Source organism: Opisthorchis viverrini, assembly GCF_000715545.1.
Source record: "Opisthorchis viverrini unplaced genomic scaffold opera_v5_8, whole genome shotgun sequence".
Lineage (NCBI taxonomy): Eukaryota > Metazoa > Platyhelminthes > Trematoda > Opisthorchiida > Opisthorchiidae > Opisthorchis > Opisthorchis viverrini.
The window spans coordinates 2623900-2640406 of NW_008751664.1; the positions used below are offsets into that span (position 1 = coordinate 2623900).

The window sequence follows — 16507 nt, forward strand, 5'->3', positions numbered from 1 at the left end:
GATGAAGAAAGTTTTGCCAACTGTTTGGTGTACAAATCGAACAATGTACAACCTAGGAGTTGGTGCGATCGTTTGTCTCTGAATCTCATTAGGCCGATTCAGGCCAAAGTATGAACACGACTGTGTGGCCAGTAGTCAGAAATATAAAGTGGGTTTCAGGCGATTATCGTCATAATTTTGCGGCGCTCGTTGTGACGTTTCACACATGTTTTGGCATTCATGTCCTTTGGAAGAAAACACGCTCTAACCAAGATGCGATTGGATTCCACTTATCAGTCACACAAAATGCTTATCTTTACTGGGGCGTATCCGAGCCGCTTATGGTGACCGGTGAAGATTCGGTTAAAAGCTTCGGGTTAGCTACTACAGAGACTCCCATCAGTTGATGAGATTTCGGAACGGCCGTCGACGCCTACGAGGGACCTGCACAAAATGGCCGGCCAGCAAAAGGTCGTGAACAATCAACAGACACCCAATTGATCACATTAAAGATAGAAGACCCCTTGTCACAGAGCTATTTTGGGTCCAAACATGGGTTCATAACAAGCGTTTGGGTTAAAGTCAACGTTGCTGGTTTGAAAATTATTAGATGTTCCGCAAGTGACAATTTAGAAACCACAGCCTAACTGTCCTCTAGCAATCACATTATCCGGCAACGTCAAAAAAATTGGACAGAGCATCACACAAAATCCGTGTCATTCAAGAATCGCACTGATGTCCACTGTGTCAGTCATAAGAATTTTATATCATTTGGCCATATTATACTCACGTCTGAAATGAAACGGTGAGAAACAAGTTTTTAGGTAGCTTTGAAATTTCTTCTTCGTATGTAATAAGGATTTTCTCACTCCGTAGTTTGGGTGTTCCGTGTCTGATTGAAAAGTGTTGCATTTCTGAATACTGAAGCTAATTGTATACGCTTTACACTGTGCCTCCGTTCAAATTCAGTCAAATAACTTTAGTAAAACATTTGAGTTCCAAGTAAATCTGCTCATCGCACAAATGTTCAAAATCAATTGAGTTAGACGGACAACATTATGGGGTCACTTGTTCAGCGAAATATGGCTAATAGACCTGTTCTGAAATATCACAGAGTAAAATTGTAGCCTATAGTATAATTATTACTAACATTTTGCTGTTGATTTGACATAAATATTGGGAGACAAGTGTGGGAAATTACGAGAACCCTGTCTGGAATTATCATATCTGATCTAATTACGGCGGAAAATGGGCCAAATCTAGTAATCGAACCGTGTGTGTATGTGTAGCTGTTCTGCTGGATAGTGTAACAAAACTGATGTGAGTGATAGCAGAACGAACGAGAGTAATTTTAGTATAAAGTGACATCAATGATGACGTCACTGGATGTTCTAGGCAAAGTAACAACGGAGCAGATGAAATTGTGCTCTTCAGCACCGTTTCATCACAAGACATTTGCATTATTCGCTTCGGTGGGGATTTTCTCCAGCGGGTTTATAAAAAGAGAATAGTTCCACCAGGAAAACCCAAACCAAAATACCTAAACTTTGAACCGAAGTAAAATGCCAGTCAGGATTCATCCTTGTAAACAAGATGAAGACTAATGAGCTCCAGATTTTCTTGGATGGCAAACTTCCATTTAACTGACGATGAAGTTCGGGGAGCAAAAAATTCGCACCACATAAAAAAATAATGTATATTTTGTTATATAACGTGGTTTTTGTGTAGGTTCTTGAATAACTACTGAGTAAATGTAGGTGGCCCCTTCAGACTAACTGACGAATCATTGAACTACGGCACTGATATACTCGGCATGATGCCTTAGATTCCTCAGATTGTCTAAACACTTGAATAGCGGATCAAGTAAAGCAAGCTGACAGGTACGGATGAAAAGTCCTGAGTTACGCCACTTTACTGCAAACACCAGTGTCTATTTTGAGTGAAGGTTTTACAGGGGTGTCCCTGAATGATGGCGCACTCACCTGCAGTGGTTGGTACTTGGCCGCCAAGTTGACCTGGACATTCGGGGCAGGTTGTTTCTCAGATAGACCACACCATTGGATTATATGCAATTCAAAAGATCATGAATTGGTATATTCTCACTGAATTGCTGTTTTGTGCTTCCTTCTTATGATGAGTTCAAACCTTCGAATTTCGTTTACCTAATCGAGTGAAATCTGCAATCTGGTGCTCTCTCATGATTTTGAAGCATCGCAAGGTCATAACACACCGTCAGCCCAGAAACAGCCAAATTTGGTCACGCTGGGAGCTGAACGCCGTCCTTTTCTCCAGGTTTAAAATATTAATTACGACTTTTTTAATATCCTTAGTGATAGTGAGAACTAAATCTATCATTTGATGTTGCGTTCTGCTTGCACCCATTAGTCGATGGTGAAAACTGGAATGTCTTTGTACACGAATATTTACAGAATGCGCCATTGGAAAGGCTTCGGTAGCGTACCGTGTTAGTCATTGCGGGGAAGATTTAGATGGGTGGGCGGTTCAAGGCCCTAAATGTTCTATTGCTTGCTGACTACACCTGGCATGGTAAACAAACTGTGCGGTATGAACTTACCTATTAGTGGCCACGTGACACAGAGGCACCAGAGTTAGCTATCAGTGTTTGTTATGAGCCTGAACTGAGACACACGATCGCATAAAACGTACTTATTTCTATTGACTTGAGGCTAACTTCACAGCGGTTTTAGTGCATTCAGGTAAGCATTTTCCCCAGCTTAACATGACATGATCCCGAAATTTAATAATTTCAGATCTTTCTGCTTCGAACAGAGTTTGGATGCCGTAAGATTTGTAGACATTAGATTCTCTTCGCATATGACCGCGTGAAATGACGTCCCCGTACGCAAGCGTATGGATGACGAATGCGAGATTGCCAGCTGAGCTTTTCGGATGGGATGACACCAAGTATTTCACACAACTCAATCTTGGGAGATGAGCTTCATTAACCAGAGAGATGAAAATACGCCGAGAGGATCCACGTTTTGTTTACCCAGGTGGGAACAGGAAGTTACAGACTAGACTTACAAAACATATGGAAATAGGGAATGTCCTTTAGACTACCTAACAAGTTATGAGGAACCAACCTGTAACTTATTGTCAGCTTATGAACTGTCACAATCACTACTGATCACAATATCGTTCGCTTGCTCCTACAGGTGACAAAACAAGAAAACGGATAATTCATGACCATACAGAATAAACAAAGTGAAAAAATAGCGCTTTGTAAAGCGGCTGTTTTGTTTGGGATTGGCGAGGTCTTTCAGTTATCAACCATGTAAGATGAGTTCGGGTAGCACACACTAAAACACACTTGATGGAAGATTGCTCGTTAACCAACCGGCAGGGGTCGTGGCAACAGGTATCGATTGACGCTTTCAGTGACTCCTGTGATCGTGGGAAAGTAGATGCAGCTCATTCCTTCTTTTTGAGTTCCAATGAGAGCGGATGCACAGGATATGCTTTGAATAATGATTGTGATCTTTAATAAGCTATCTGAATGGTGGATCACTACAACAACCTACCCATTTCAAAGAGCTTTAAAGGCAGACACTCACACCAGCACTGCCAGTAACTTGAAGTCCCTATCCTATGCTGACNTTTCAAAGAGCTTTAAAGGCAGACACTCACACCAGCACTGCCAGTAACTTGAAGTCCCTTTCCTATGCTGACTGTGGAGCTTGAATTTGTTTAATTTCAGTTTGAAAGAGTGTTCTTCCATAGGAGTTGTTGCTAGAGTTTCAGCTAAGCTGCTGTTTGCATATGTCACATGAATACCCAAAGCCATCTTATGATACCTCGTGCCGGTGAGAGTAGCATAGCGTTTATGCAAATCAATTTGCTCTATACAAGACTTTACCAAGGTGCATAACCACACAGTGGTAGGAGGCCTACCCATATATCACCGCAATTTTTGTTACCAGTTCAGATGCTGCTGTCGCTCCTGTTCAACCCGTAGATTCTTTCTTTCCTCTGATTAGTTGGCCGTCTAGATTTCGGTCTGATTTCGCGATATTTTGGTACTTTTTAAATCCTAGATTAAAAGAATGGTCAGCTTGTTTTTTCTCCAACGTAGCGTTCAGCATGAAAAAAGAGCTTCTAGCCGAGGCCATGAGCCTCTTGCAGCAATATTTTAAGAAACAGACTACACTTGCCTAGGATCACAAAGAATGGGGGCACCTAAGGGCATTATAAGTGGTTTCGGTTCAGTAAGTTTTCATCTCGGATACGCTAGATGCGAAGTGGATGATCTACAAGCATACTTTCATGAAACGCCGTGCAAAAATTACTGCAGCTTCTTGAATTTTCGACAATACTAGAACCTTTAAACGGTAATTTTTAACTGTTTTACATTGGAATAACTTGTCTAACAACATTACACAGTTTTCAGTTCAGCGCTGGAGGATCACCAGAACGTATGTAATTGAGGATTCGGCCTCAGTAGAATTACTGGTCTCAAAAGTGAGCTTTGTTTGCGCGATTCAGCTCACAATAATTTGCACCTTGCAGCACAGACACAGCTGCGTTCAGCCCCGTCGATTAGTACATTTCTTGCGTGAAATGGATGACTGTGAAGCACCAATCTTCCGTATTTTCTGAAATAAAGCCTGAGTGTAGACCATGAACCAGCGATGGACAATTCAAAGGTTGATGTTTGAGATAGAAAACATACCTATTGACACGTTTTCTCAGTTTTAATCAGGTGTATAAGTAAGCGAAGGAAGCATTTTGATAGCTCTGGAGCACACCTGCACCATGGAATTAAGCAGTTTCAGAGAACGTTGCCCTTCACTATCTCATGCAATCAAATCTGTCATTCAACCTTGTGAGATACCATTTCCATGGCTAGAATATTCAACCAGCATTAGGAAATTGAAGATATTTTGACGTTTTACATAGTTCAGATTTGATCTGATTCGACGCTTATTTTCGCGACAGTTGTCGCGTAACTTGGACAACGCCCTTCAAAATAAGGAAAACTGGCATTTCCAAAAATGTCTGTTGCACGAATCGAGAGGACAATGAGTTAAATCCGTAATTACATGCACTACAAACTGAACAAGCAATGCAACTGTAGTTATTGAACCTGTTGTGTTTTGGAAGTTTGTCATTTGTTGTTACTGGTCTTTGTCTTTCACGTGTAATTTCGTACCCTTCATTCTATGGGTTCATCGATTTTCTTTTTGTGACTAGAATCTCCTGAATGTAGTGTGAGACGGAAATATAGTGAAAGAAAATTACACACAGATCGTTTACCTTCTTAAGGTCACAACGGTAGGCGAACCCACGTGGGCATACTACCTCGGTGGGTATGTAATAGGAAAAAAGCATACACAAGGTTTGGTCGACAGGAAACTGACTTGCAACTGGCCTACTGTCTTTATCAAAATGTGTGTTCAGGCCAGTATCTATCTTTGGTCTCCAGGGTGTCCGACTTTAATTAGGGCGTATTTTTATGGATCATCATTTCTAGGTGTATCAGTCTTTCCATTGAGATTAAAATCTGCCTTTGAACGGATATATCTGGACGAAGCACTTGACTACATTGATATTTCCAGCATTCACACACTCTCCAAAGTACTACATCTCACCCAGGACTTTACTGAAAAGCATAATGTTGATTTGACACTTGAAATAACGCCTGCGTGTATGTTACACTGCTTAAGAAACTTTGGGAACTTGTTTTTTCAGGTTTACGTATGCAGCTGTTAGAGAACAGTTAAAAAATTAGTTTGCTCTTCCTCTCATCACTTGCTTTTGTTTACCGATCGATGCCATATACCTCAAGCTGGATGATAATATCAGGAACTAATATTCGCCCATATCTTATACCGACTTCAAGGCAACAACCAAAGGACTCTTTGCAACAAATTGCAATGTTTTCTGTAATGGTCCTGATTCCCAATGAGATGCCTTGAATTCGGACGAGAGGGCAGACTTAGCGGACTTTTGCAATCAACCGGTGCCCTCTATCAATCATTAGGCATTTCACTATTCGGCGCTTAATGGGTCTGCGTGCACCACCTCGATCCCCAGTTTTCCTGGCTTCAATGGTGACGCGAGGCCGTGTCCACTGTGGTGGGCAAACGACCCCGGGTTAATGATTTCAAAAAACCGCCAGCATGGCTTCTTTCATCTTTCTCCAATGGTCACAGAAATCACCATTACAATCATTGTACTCGTCGAGTTATACAAGCCCCTCAGCCAAATCAAAATGACACTGTTGGGGTACGAAGACGCTTTGCAGGTGATAAACTGAATGACTTTTCGTCAACCAGCTTGTTCTGGAAGGGAAACAAATAGATACGCGTGACTGTATGATGTCATGATCAGGATCAAGCGGTGTATATAAAATGAACGAAAATCCTGTATCGAAGCTTTTCACATCATCTAAATGTGTCGGCAGCTAGTTTGCAGTTAACAGCTTCCAAGTTCCATGGTTTGAGCGTTTGTGCTGAAAGATATGCTGTCTGTCAGCACATAAATTAAGAAGCAGTAACGTGAGGATCAACCGCGAATCCGCCGCCAAGATGGGCCTCCCTCGGGACTTAGTCGGCTAACCCGAGCACTCATGCATCTACCAGAATCCCAATATCTGTACCTCTTAATAAGCTAAGCACCCTTGGAAAATCCCGATGGAATTTGTCATTTTCAGTCTAAGAGATGCTGCCTGTTTAGAGCATACGGTGACAACAAACAAAGCAAATTACGCTTCGGGACGCACTGATCTTGGTTGATCCAGTCAATCATACAACAAAGAGACCTTCGTTCACTGAAATCAAGCCCAGTAAGGCTCGCTCGGCTGTGGGGTTGAGCATATACAACCGTAGATACCACGACCAACTGCATCAGGATCGTCAAACATCATAATAGTAAGATTCGTGAAATTTGAGCTGGGTCCGAGCAATGTGAAGTACATGACCAAACTGAGGTCTTGCACTAGTGTTCTGAAGGCAAAACGTACATCATTTGGAATATTGAAAAAGGTTTGAGTAAGGGCTACCTTTTGCCCAATTTGACAGAGAATACCGACATTGAAAACAGTAATGTGGTGCAGGCCGCTCGAAGTTACTGAGAGTATTACTGGACAGAATTTCAGATACCAACTAACGGTTGTGTGACCAACAACAAAGAGATCTACAGAAAGTTGGGTGAAGGGTATTATGGTCGGACTCAATGAACGAAGAGTTGTAAGGACGGATGTGACTTCCATGTTGAGCTGGCCATAATGAGCCTATGACAAGTCAGTAAGAGGACACATGGATTTCTTCAGGGACTAGCCTAATCTGTGAAGCAATGCTTGCGTTTGCATACGGCCGGCGCAGTTTCTGAGATCGATCATGCAATTTTCGGGGACCTGGAATGCGCTGGGTTTTCACGTCCCCGATGTATTTGTTGGTTGTCGACTTTGAAGCACAAAGGGGTTGAAATCCAATCTCGTCCATGTGAGAAGAGGCTGCTAAAACAACGTCACATTTCAGTTTTGTCGTGGTCAATTCTATTGTGTGTTCCGTCAGATCGGGATTCCTCTATATTCTACACTATTGGGCATTTTTGTGGTAGTTAGCAGCTGAGTTATCGTCTCCTTTGAAGTTCACTTCTACAAAGGTAGAGGCTGTAACAGAGGCCACTCCGGGTGCATATTTGTTCAGGGGCTCTGAAACATATTTTATCACAAATTTAACACACCTGGCTCACTCACATTATTGAGAATTCTCGTGGTAGCTCTAATGTGTTTTCCTGGTAGACTTTATTGCCCACAATGTCAACTTTCGAGATTCTTGTCACGTCGTGTTGTTGTAATCCACAAATTCACTACTGCTTTTGTCACACGGTATACGGGTTTGATAAATGTGCGCCACTATCAAACAGTTATTTTTGCAGGCAAGGTTAAGAGTCTGTCCGAAGTACTGCATTAGTCTGGAACATAAGTCATTATTACTCCGAGTACACAAGCGGCAACATATCTGACACTAGAGGTTTTTGGATGTCTTGATCTGTTCCGCCTGTGTAGACAGATAGCGGCATAATCTGCAAACGGTGTTTAGTGAGATCTGAAGTAGATTTAATTGCATTTCCTGAGAATTCATCTCTCGATAGGCCCTCAAATTAATTCTACCTCATCATAAGGGTCCTGAGTTTATCAGTTTCCAAAACTTTGAACCATGCTCCGGTTGAAGATAAAGGTATAGCTATAAAATCTGTGAAAAATGCAGCAAAATTTCCTTATTAACGTAAAATGTCGTTTTCATAGGACGATTAATATTGAAGATAATTAAATCTCCATCGATCGGTAAGTGCAAACATTCGAGAACAAACAATCACCGGATTGTTGAAAAGAGAGAGTGAAGCGCCCAAGTCGCGCGAAAGACTGTGCGTCATAGAGAATGATTTCATTCGTAAAAGACTTTATCCAGCCGGTGGTTCAATTATTTGCGCCAGAATTTTCGGAAACACTTACAAGCGTTTTCACTCAAACCCGATTTTTGTTAAAAGTGTATGCCAATTGGTTACAGAGTTTCCAAATGTTACGAGCAGTATTGGAGTCATAGAAAACGATTGATTAAAAAACCAACCTTTCTAGGTTAGCCACGCTGATTACATGCAAACTGTGTTTGGTGGTTATTTCAACTGACCAGTACTGGCATCGAAAATATGCGAAGACAACTATGTTCGTTAGACTATTATGTGAAAAAAACTGTGCGACTGCATAATTACGCCTGCACCTCTAAACAACTAGGTTTTAATAAAGACATTCATGTGTTCTCTAATTATGAATCCACTGTTTCTGAATCACTTCACTTTAGTGCTGAGCAAAACATACATTTCGCCGCACATATTCCAAGTCCAGTAAACAATTACCGGACCAATAAGACGAACAAATGTTCTCAGCTATTTTGTCGTCCAATCTTTGCAGGGTTCAATCAAGCTGCTGAATGCTGAAAGACCTACTGTCTTCAAGGTTGGTGATGTTGAGTGAATGGAGAGTGACATGGTAAAACATATATGTGAAGTAAATAGACTAACTGATAGCCAGCTGAGTCACTGGAGCGCTCACGTTCTTCTTGGTTGTATAGCCAATTCAGTACTTCAGAGGTTGGGTTACAAATACGTTCAAAGAAAAAATCGATTTGCGAGTGATCGATGCTTGCACTACTAGACTAGCTGCTAAATAGAGTAGTATCACGTGCAAACAACGAGCACTTAGTCGATTTTGTCACATCTCAGGTTTAATCGTACGGTGTGAAATTGTGACAGAATCCAACAGGACTCCGGTAGGAAAACGACGTTCTGTTTTCATAGACTGACAGTACTGATCACATTGACCTCCAGAAATGTCCACAAGCAGACAAACAGTTTTAAACCATCAGAAGAATCTGCTACGAAATAAATGTGCGAAATATAGAACCACCAAGCAGATGCCGTAAAAACTACCAATTGTTATCAACACAGTATGAAAACTGGAGGTGGTGTATTCTATTTTCCAAGAAGACCTACTTGTTAGAGTCGATCTGTTATACCGACCTTACTTGTGTCAGAAAGTAATGTCATGAAATATTGATAGTTCGGATGAATTGATGATATTTCCCCGGGTGGCGATGAAAAGCTGCAATTCATTTATCAAGTTTGCCAAAAGTATCAACAGCCACTTGATCAACTGCCAATATATTTTAAAAAATTTGCGGCACGTATTCAGCTTAGTATTGTAAACGTCTTTTATTTAATTGCCTCCTTATGTCGGTTGATGTTGTAGACTGCCAACTTAGCTAGCATGCATACATATCTATAATTCAGTGAATACACATGTTGGTCGGAATTTGGAAACTACTTTTGTTAGCCGAAGCCTAATCAAATTCTGCGCAACACGTAAAATGCTTATTAGCAATTTCACACAAAGATTGTTCTGGTGTACGACACAGCTGTGTTTCTCAGCATCAAACAAAACCATTGGGTTATGGCTTACAGCAATTTCACACCAAACTGTGGTTTGCAGACTAGCTCGGAGAAAATAGAGGGCTATTCAACAAAACCACCTCGAAAACGGTCAATTCTGTCTACCAACCACGTTCATACTCTCGTTCCAGGCTCAATCCACACTATCGTCATTTAACTTTACACAATATCTAATAAGTCTATTTATCCTGAACTGCTTTTGCCCAACAAACGAGGCGATAATTTTGAGGAGACAATTTCTCATGAACTCAGCAACTCGCAGGCAAACTGTCTCCTAAACAAGGGCGGGAGACAGTTGCTGTTCTAGGAATGTATAAAAAGCACTAGACTTCATACCGGCTAAAGTACGGACCAGATCAAAAACAAAGAAATATCTAAATCCTCGGTCTGTATTTACCACGATGGACCGTCTGTTGTTGCCGCAAACACATACTTTCAGGCGTAGCATGGCTCTTTGAGGTTTTAATGTAACATCATGAGCGATTTGTTTTGAAATCTCCAAATCTGAATAAAATAAGGTATAAAAGGGTACTTCAAGTGTAAAAGTTATGCTTTGAGTGGACACCGGAATGCGTAGAACATTACCGAGAACAAATACGATTTGTGCTTAGGGACAGCAGTAGAATGTACGTAATCCGAAAGCTGAGGTGTGAGTTTTGTCCAACCTTGTGAGTCCAATGTGCAGTCCTGTTTAAAAGTACATTACATTTTTTTGGTTACTGTCCCGTCGGATGAAAAAATTTGAACAGCTGTTTTCTGTTTTCTACACGGAAATTATCATTTATACAGCAACCGTGTGGACGGTACCAACTAATTTTCTCCCAGGGACAGGTAAATTTGATTTGGATATTTGGAGTCCGATTCTGTCGAGAGGTAAAGCCTGTTACCCCCCTGAGGCGTAATTCTCTTTTAGGCTAGAAAACGCCTTATTGTTTTGAAACATTTTCCCTTTGAGGCGTCAGACGATTGCGACGTTTTGATCTGAATGTTTGCCAATCTAACCAGTTTCTCAAAATTACTCGCTCTTGGTAACGCAAAGTTGTTAGGGATTGTTGAGAAGTACTGGCGGAAACCACCACAAAAGCAGGAACCACAAGTGGAAAGAGTAGGTCTCTTCACTATGATCGCATATGTTATATAAGCTCACCTATCAACAAAATGAATGTGGCCTGCTCCTAAATTTCTGGTTTGCGTCGGAACGTAGCCCGCCGATCGCAATCAAAGGCCCCTTCCGGTTAGGAAAACGCATATTAACAGACGCATGCCACTAATCAGCGTTCAACCACTGACCCATCGCCACAAAACCGATGATAACACCTCGACAAATGCTCAAACGCTTGAAAACTATATTCCCTAGCGAGGAAACTAATAACCATCATTGTGATGAGCACGTGAGTACCAATCAATGGTCTATTGAATAAGCTTCATTGATCCACCCATCAGACAGTATCTGCAGAGGATCGTTTGTATTTTAGGTGGCAGAGATAATTCTGGGGAAGTAACAAAAATCAAAAGTATTCTGCTGCTTGCTTGCAAGCAAGTTTGCATCTCTGTTTGTTCCAGCCATTTCCCATTTGACTCTAAAACAATTTTATTTAATTTTTCATTTCAGCGTTCATATGGCACCACTTTTGAGTAACACCGACGTTTTGTGGTTCCAAAAAGTTTTGAAGGCCGAAGAAAGCCTCGCTATTTTTGTAATAAGAATAAACTTACTGCGTGCAATTATTTGTGTCCAACGTCAGGTTCGGCGAAAATTTGAAGTTTATAAATGCATTTTTAGTCACCTTGTTTGCTACCATATTAATTTAGCGGGACTATTTTACCTGCAAACATTAGGCGGGTCTCGTCAGTTCTGGTTTTTAGTAAACTTTGGGGCTTAGAACAACGGCTACGGCAAAAATTCAACTCTAGAATAATACTGATTTTGTTGAGGGCCAAAATAAACTACAAAATTTATAGACTTTTTGGATGGGTGAACAACAACGTATTCTGAAGTCAAAACAAATTAAATTAAGCATTTACAATTCATCATGTAGCTTGGTCATACCAGCTACAGTACATAACAATAACTAGCCATCAGATTGTATTGATTTATAGACGGTTTCGAATCTTCTGAATGTCAACTATATTTATTTGATAGTTATAAACTTTGCATTTTCCGCATATTCCTTTGTCGAGAGTCAAGTAAGCCTTCATGAAAACTGTAGCCCCCATAGACGTCTAGGAGAAAGTGATTTCGTATAGACAGATTGTTTATGTTTGATACCCAGTCAGACAAGATCGCCGAACTATTAAAAACCTGTTCTACTACAAGCACAAAAAAGCATCAGTCAATTGACGTCCCTGGATTTGCCTTGTGAATAGTCAAACATTCGATTTGGCTCTAATTGATGATTATGCACTAATCGCTGTGAACTGTATGTTTAAGACTGACCAACTACTCATGAAGGTGGGACGTACCTGCTCCGTAGTTTTTTGACAACGAAAATGCTGACTCTGTAGTTATCACAAATGAATAGAACTCGGTGGATTGCATGAGCTGATATACTCAGCTGACCCTCACGAAATGTAAGCATACTACGGATTCTACTGAACTTTTTCAGTGGGTTTTTCCAGAATGCAGATTGTCTCTTTATGCGCTTGTGCCTGTGAGCACCAAGGACAGGAACGACGGTCCCAGTTTTTAAGGCATAAATGGACCAACGCCTTAATGAATGCTCTTGCTATGGATTTTTGTCCAGAGATCTTAAGTCTGAAATCGAAGACCGCTTCGTTTAATTGTATGATCTCAAGCTTTAGCAAGAAATATCGGTCTATTCGATCACCATCTGACCAATAATTAACACGATGAAGATTGCTTAGCTTATGTTTGCTCAGCAGACAAGCTCTAGCTCTGAAGAAAGTTGCAACTCATTCAAGCTGTTCAGGTAATAATCGATCACATAGCGGTCCAGCTAAAGCGACATGCAATTCTTAACAGCTTGGCTGAATTATCTTTCAGTTTCACAAGGTAAGTGTTTGATATATATATACTCCACTGACTGTGTGAAGTGAAGCACAAGGAATAGGAACAGAGTCTGTGCAGCCTTCATGCGTGTTTGCGTCAAGAACTGTGTAAATCCGTACTATTAGGGGATTCTAAGGATGAGCTGTTCATAATCCTGAGACAGTGAGACGCTTTGGTTTGCCCACTGGTAATTTATAGGATTATGGTTTGATTTTTTTATCTTGTGGGTTGTCCAAAACAGGACAGACAGATACTTCCTGAGAAAGTTTTTTTTCAGTTGGTGAAACCTGTATTTAGTATAACGTGGCGTAGAATTCAATGTTTACCTGACAAAGCTCGACGCTGTAGCACCACTATATATATTATTTCAGAAATCAAATATCGAGGTTCTTTTGGGAAACATTTTAATCCTAAGGGGTGAGAATAAGACCAAGGTTTGTGCGAGGGGTTACTTGTCAATACTAATGAGTCTAAAGCATAAATGTGAGAAAAAAAAGCTAGAACCTGGAAGGAGTTGGATTCTGTATCCGGGATTCAAGATAGATAACTCTTACCAGCGGATGTACCACATAGGAGTTGAATTCATCCACGCTGGGCGCCATAAGGTCTATACTTTGTAATCTCCACATTCTACACTGCATGTGTGAGGGAGGGACAAAAACAGCCTCGAAGGCGTTTGGTGTTGAAAACAGTGCAGTTAGCGCTTGCTGGATAAAATGATTATGCGGCTAGAGTGTTCTTAGGGGACGATATTTGATCACGCGAAAACTTCACATTCACAGTGGAGGAAATTGATGGAGATGTCAATGCTGACATAGCCATATTAACTTGAAATTTGTGATCGCGCTGACAAAATTACATGGTCTGTGCCATCATTAGAGACGAAAGCAAACCAAATGTGAAGAGTTCTGCTTTTCTGTACTATTCTAAGCATGTATCCGGAAAGGAGCCAGACGAATGAGTTTAATCAGTGTGTACTTTTTCCCTCCAGTAGAAAAGTTCGGACGAATTCGGTTGCACTCTCTTTCTTCCAAGGACAGTAGTGTTCTGGAAGGGCCCCTCTAGAAATGTTGGATAGGTCGATCATTTGTTATGAATTTTGAGCCATCATAGAAGCCTGGAAATTTAGCTTTTATTTGGACGTCTGATAATCTGGTAAACTTGAGGCTTTTATTTTCGCAGGCTTTCATTTCGCCAACCTATCGCACCAAAGCATTCAGTTTATCATCTACGCTAATGGTAGTGAATAATCTCATGACAATTTGCAAACTGGTTCCAAGTCTATATCCAAATAGATAAATGTATGCTGATTGCGTGCGTGCAGCAATATACATCACAAGTCTTTCTAAAATGAGTGATTGCAGTGATTCATGCAGTTCTTCATGACGATTCAATGTCAGTTGCCCTGCAACTATGACACGAAATATTACGGCATTTATGTAGGGCTACATTTTGTCCCAGAATTGACCTCAGCTTTCACAGGAGAAAATAAAGTAAACATTTACTTCGAAAAATGAAAGTTGACGAGATATTGTTGTGAAAAATGACAGAGTAGGGGATTTTATTTAAAAACAAGGATAACAGAAATCGTAAGGTCAGCGGTATTCGGAATTTCCTCTTTGCAAGCTACTGTCAAGGTTCATTACATCAGCACTTTTTTGTTCCTTTTCTCCTCGAAAACCATTCATAGCAAACATATGGCTTCTGAAAAAAGTTTTTTTCATTGAAACATTGCCTAAAATAGTGACCTACAGAAGACATAAGATTAGGTGGATAATTTGCCAACCATATAAACTGGCGATAAATAGCCAGACAGATACACAAAAAAAGAAACAAAAAAGTAAATGAGTAGAGATATAAAGCACGTAGAGGGTTTGGTGACAAAACAAACAAAAGGGACGAGGCAGTGGAGGGAATGATAATTAAACGCTTCTAATTTGTTGTGGCGTCAGCCCACAGGTTGTTGAATGTGACCTGCGTTTTCTCTTCCATAATAAAATCTATAGAATTCGGAAAATTCTTCACACACTTATAAATGTATATACACATACATAAAGTGACTGCGATGAACATGAATGATACTCTATTCGTTGCTCTATTCATTATTCTCTTGTTTTAATATTCCATATGCTGTACATATTCGCCAATTCGAATACATACGTGCTGGTTGTTACGCTTCGCTGAATTCTGGATTTCTAGTTCGTCTGGTTATACCGATATAAGTCCAAAACTTAATTCTCACATTTTGGCGTTGCGATTGGAACAATTCATCATGCCTGCCGAAATAGAACCATTAGATGTTAATTCAACTGCGCGTGACGTAAGGATTATTTGGAACGGCTCGACATATGGTGCCTCACAAAATCCGCTATGGATGATAAGAAACTCACTGCATATTTCCTACATTTCGTTGGCAAGGATGCGTATACGGTGGTCAAAAATTTAGTATATCCTGAATCTTTAGTCGATATTTTCTACACTACATTGAAGAAAAAAGTTCAACACGTCAAGCCGATTAACTTTGTAGTAGCCGAAAGAGCAAGGTTCAATATGTTGACCCGCTCTCATTCTCAGTCGGTTCGTGATTTCGTATTGCAGCTGCAGACACAGGCAGCCAAATGTGACTACGGTGTCCAATTGGAAGACTAGCTGCGTGATAGACTCATTGCTGGCATTCAGCTGCCCGAATTATAGCAGAAGCTGCTACTCTGTCCGGATCAGAAATTTCAAACTATTCGGAAAATATGTGAGCAGCATGAAGATGTGAAGCATGTGACGAAGACTGAGGAAGCAGTCTTGTTAAATTATTCTAAAAGAAATAATTCAAGGATGCGGACGAACAACAAATTCAAACCTCGAACAGATTCTCGTGCCTCAAATCCATCAACACGTCACTTCACAGATCGTAACCCTAATCCGATGGCTCAAAAATTCGGGAAATGCGAGTCTTGTGGACGAAACCATTCCAGATATTCATGCCCCCACAGACGAGCCAAGTGTTTTAGCTGCGGTAAAACAGGACACATTCAACTTGTCTGTAAGTCCAAGAAAGTGTGTCACTTAACTTCTGACCCAAATACTGACGTGAAGGCATTATCTGAAGATATTTCTACTCTTTCTCTATCTGTTTTGCCCCAAAATTCGTCACATGTTTTTAAAACGTTGATATCCGCTTCTGGTCAAAAGCATGACTTTATTGTTGATACTGATAGTGTTCAGTCCATCATTCCAAAATCAGATCTAACTGCATTCTACCCCAGTACCGTGATAGTGCCTACAGATGTTAACATTCGCGGTATCACTGGTCATTTTGTACCTTTAGTTGGTAGCTGCACGATCCCTGTGAGGTTACCCCAAGGTATCTCTATCGATTGTAATTTATTGGTTTCAACGTCGGGACCATCGATTGTCGGACTCAAAGTTCTGCGCTTACTGCAAACCAGTATCACCTTACCGACTTCTGTGAATGAGAACAAAATCAAACAACCGATTCCTAAATTCCCTAAGCCTACAGGTGGCATGCAAATGCCCAGGAGACGAATTGTT

General features: G+C 40.7%; 1 protein-coding gene across 1 annotated transcript in view; it reads right to left on the bottom strand.

Moving 5' to 3' along the window:
- T265_00814 (hypothetical protein) overlaps window positions 1–16507 on the bottom strand; it is a gene marked incomplete at both ends in the record, with an annotated part of 182196 nt that overhangs the window by 53544 nt on the left and 112145 nt on the right. The window contains one exon of the mRNA XM_009164686.1: window positions 10385–10455. Within this exon, the coding sequence (XP_009162950.1) occupies window positions 10385–10455 (71 nt within the window). The remainder of the gene's footprint in view (window positions 1–10384; window positions 10456–16507) is intronic.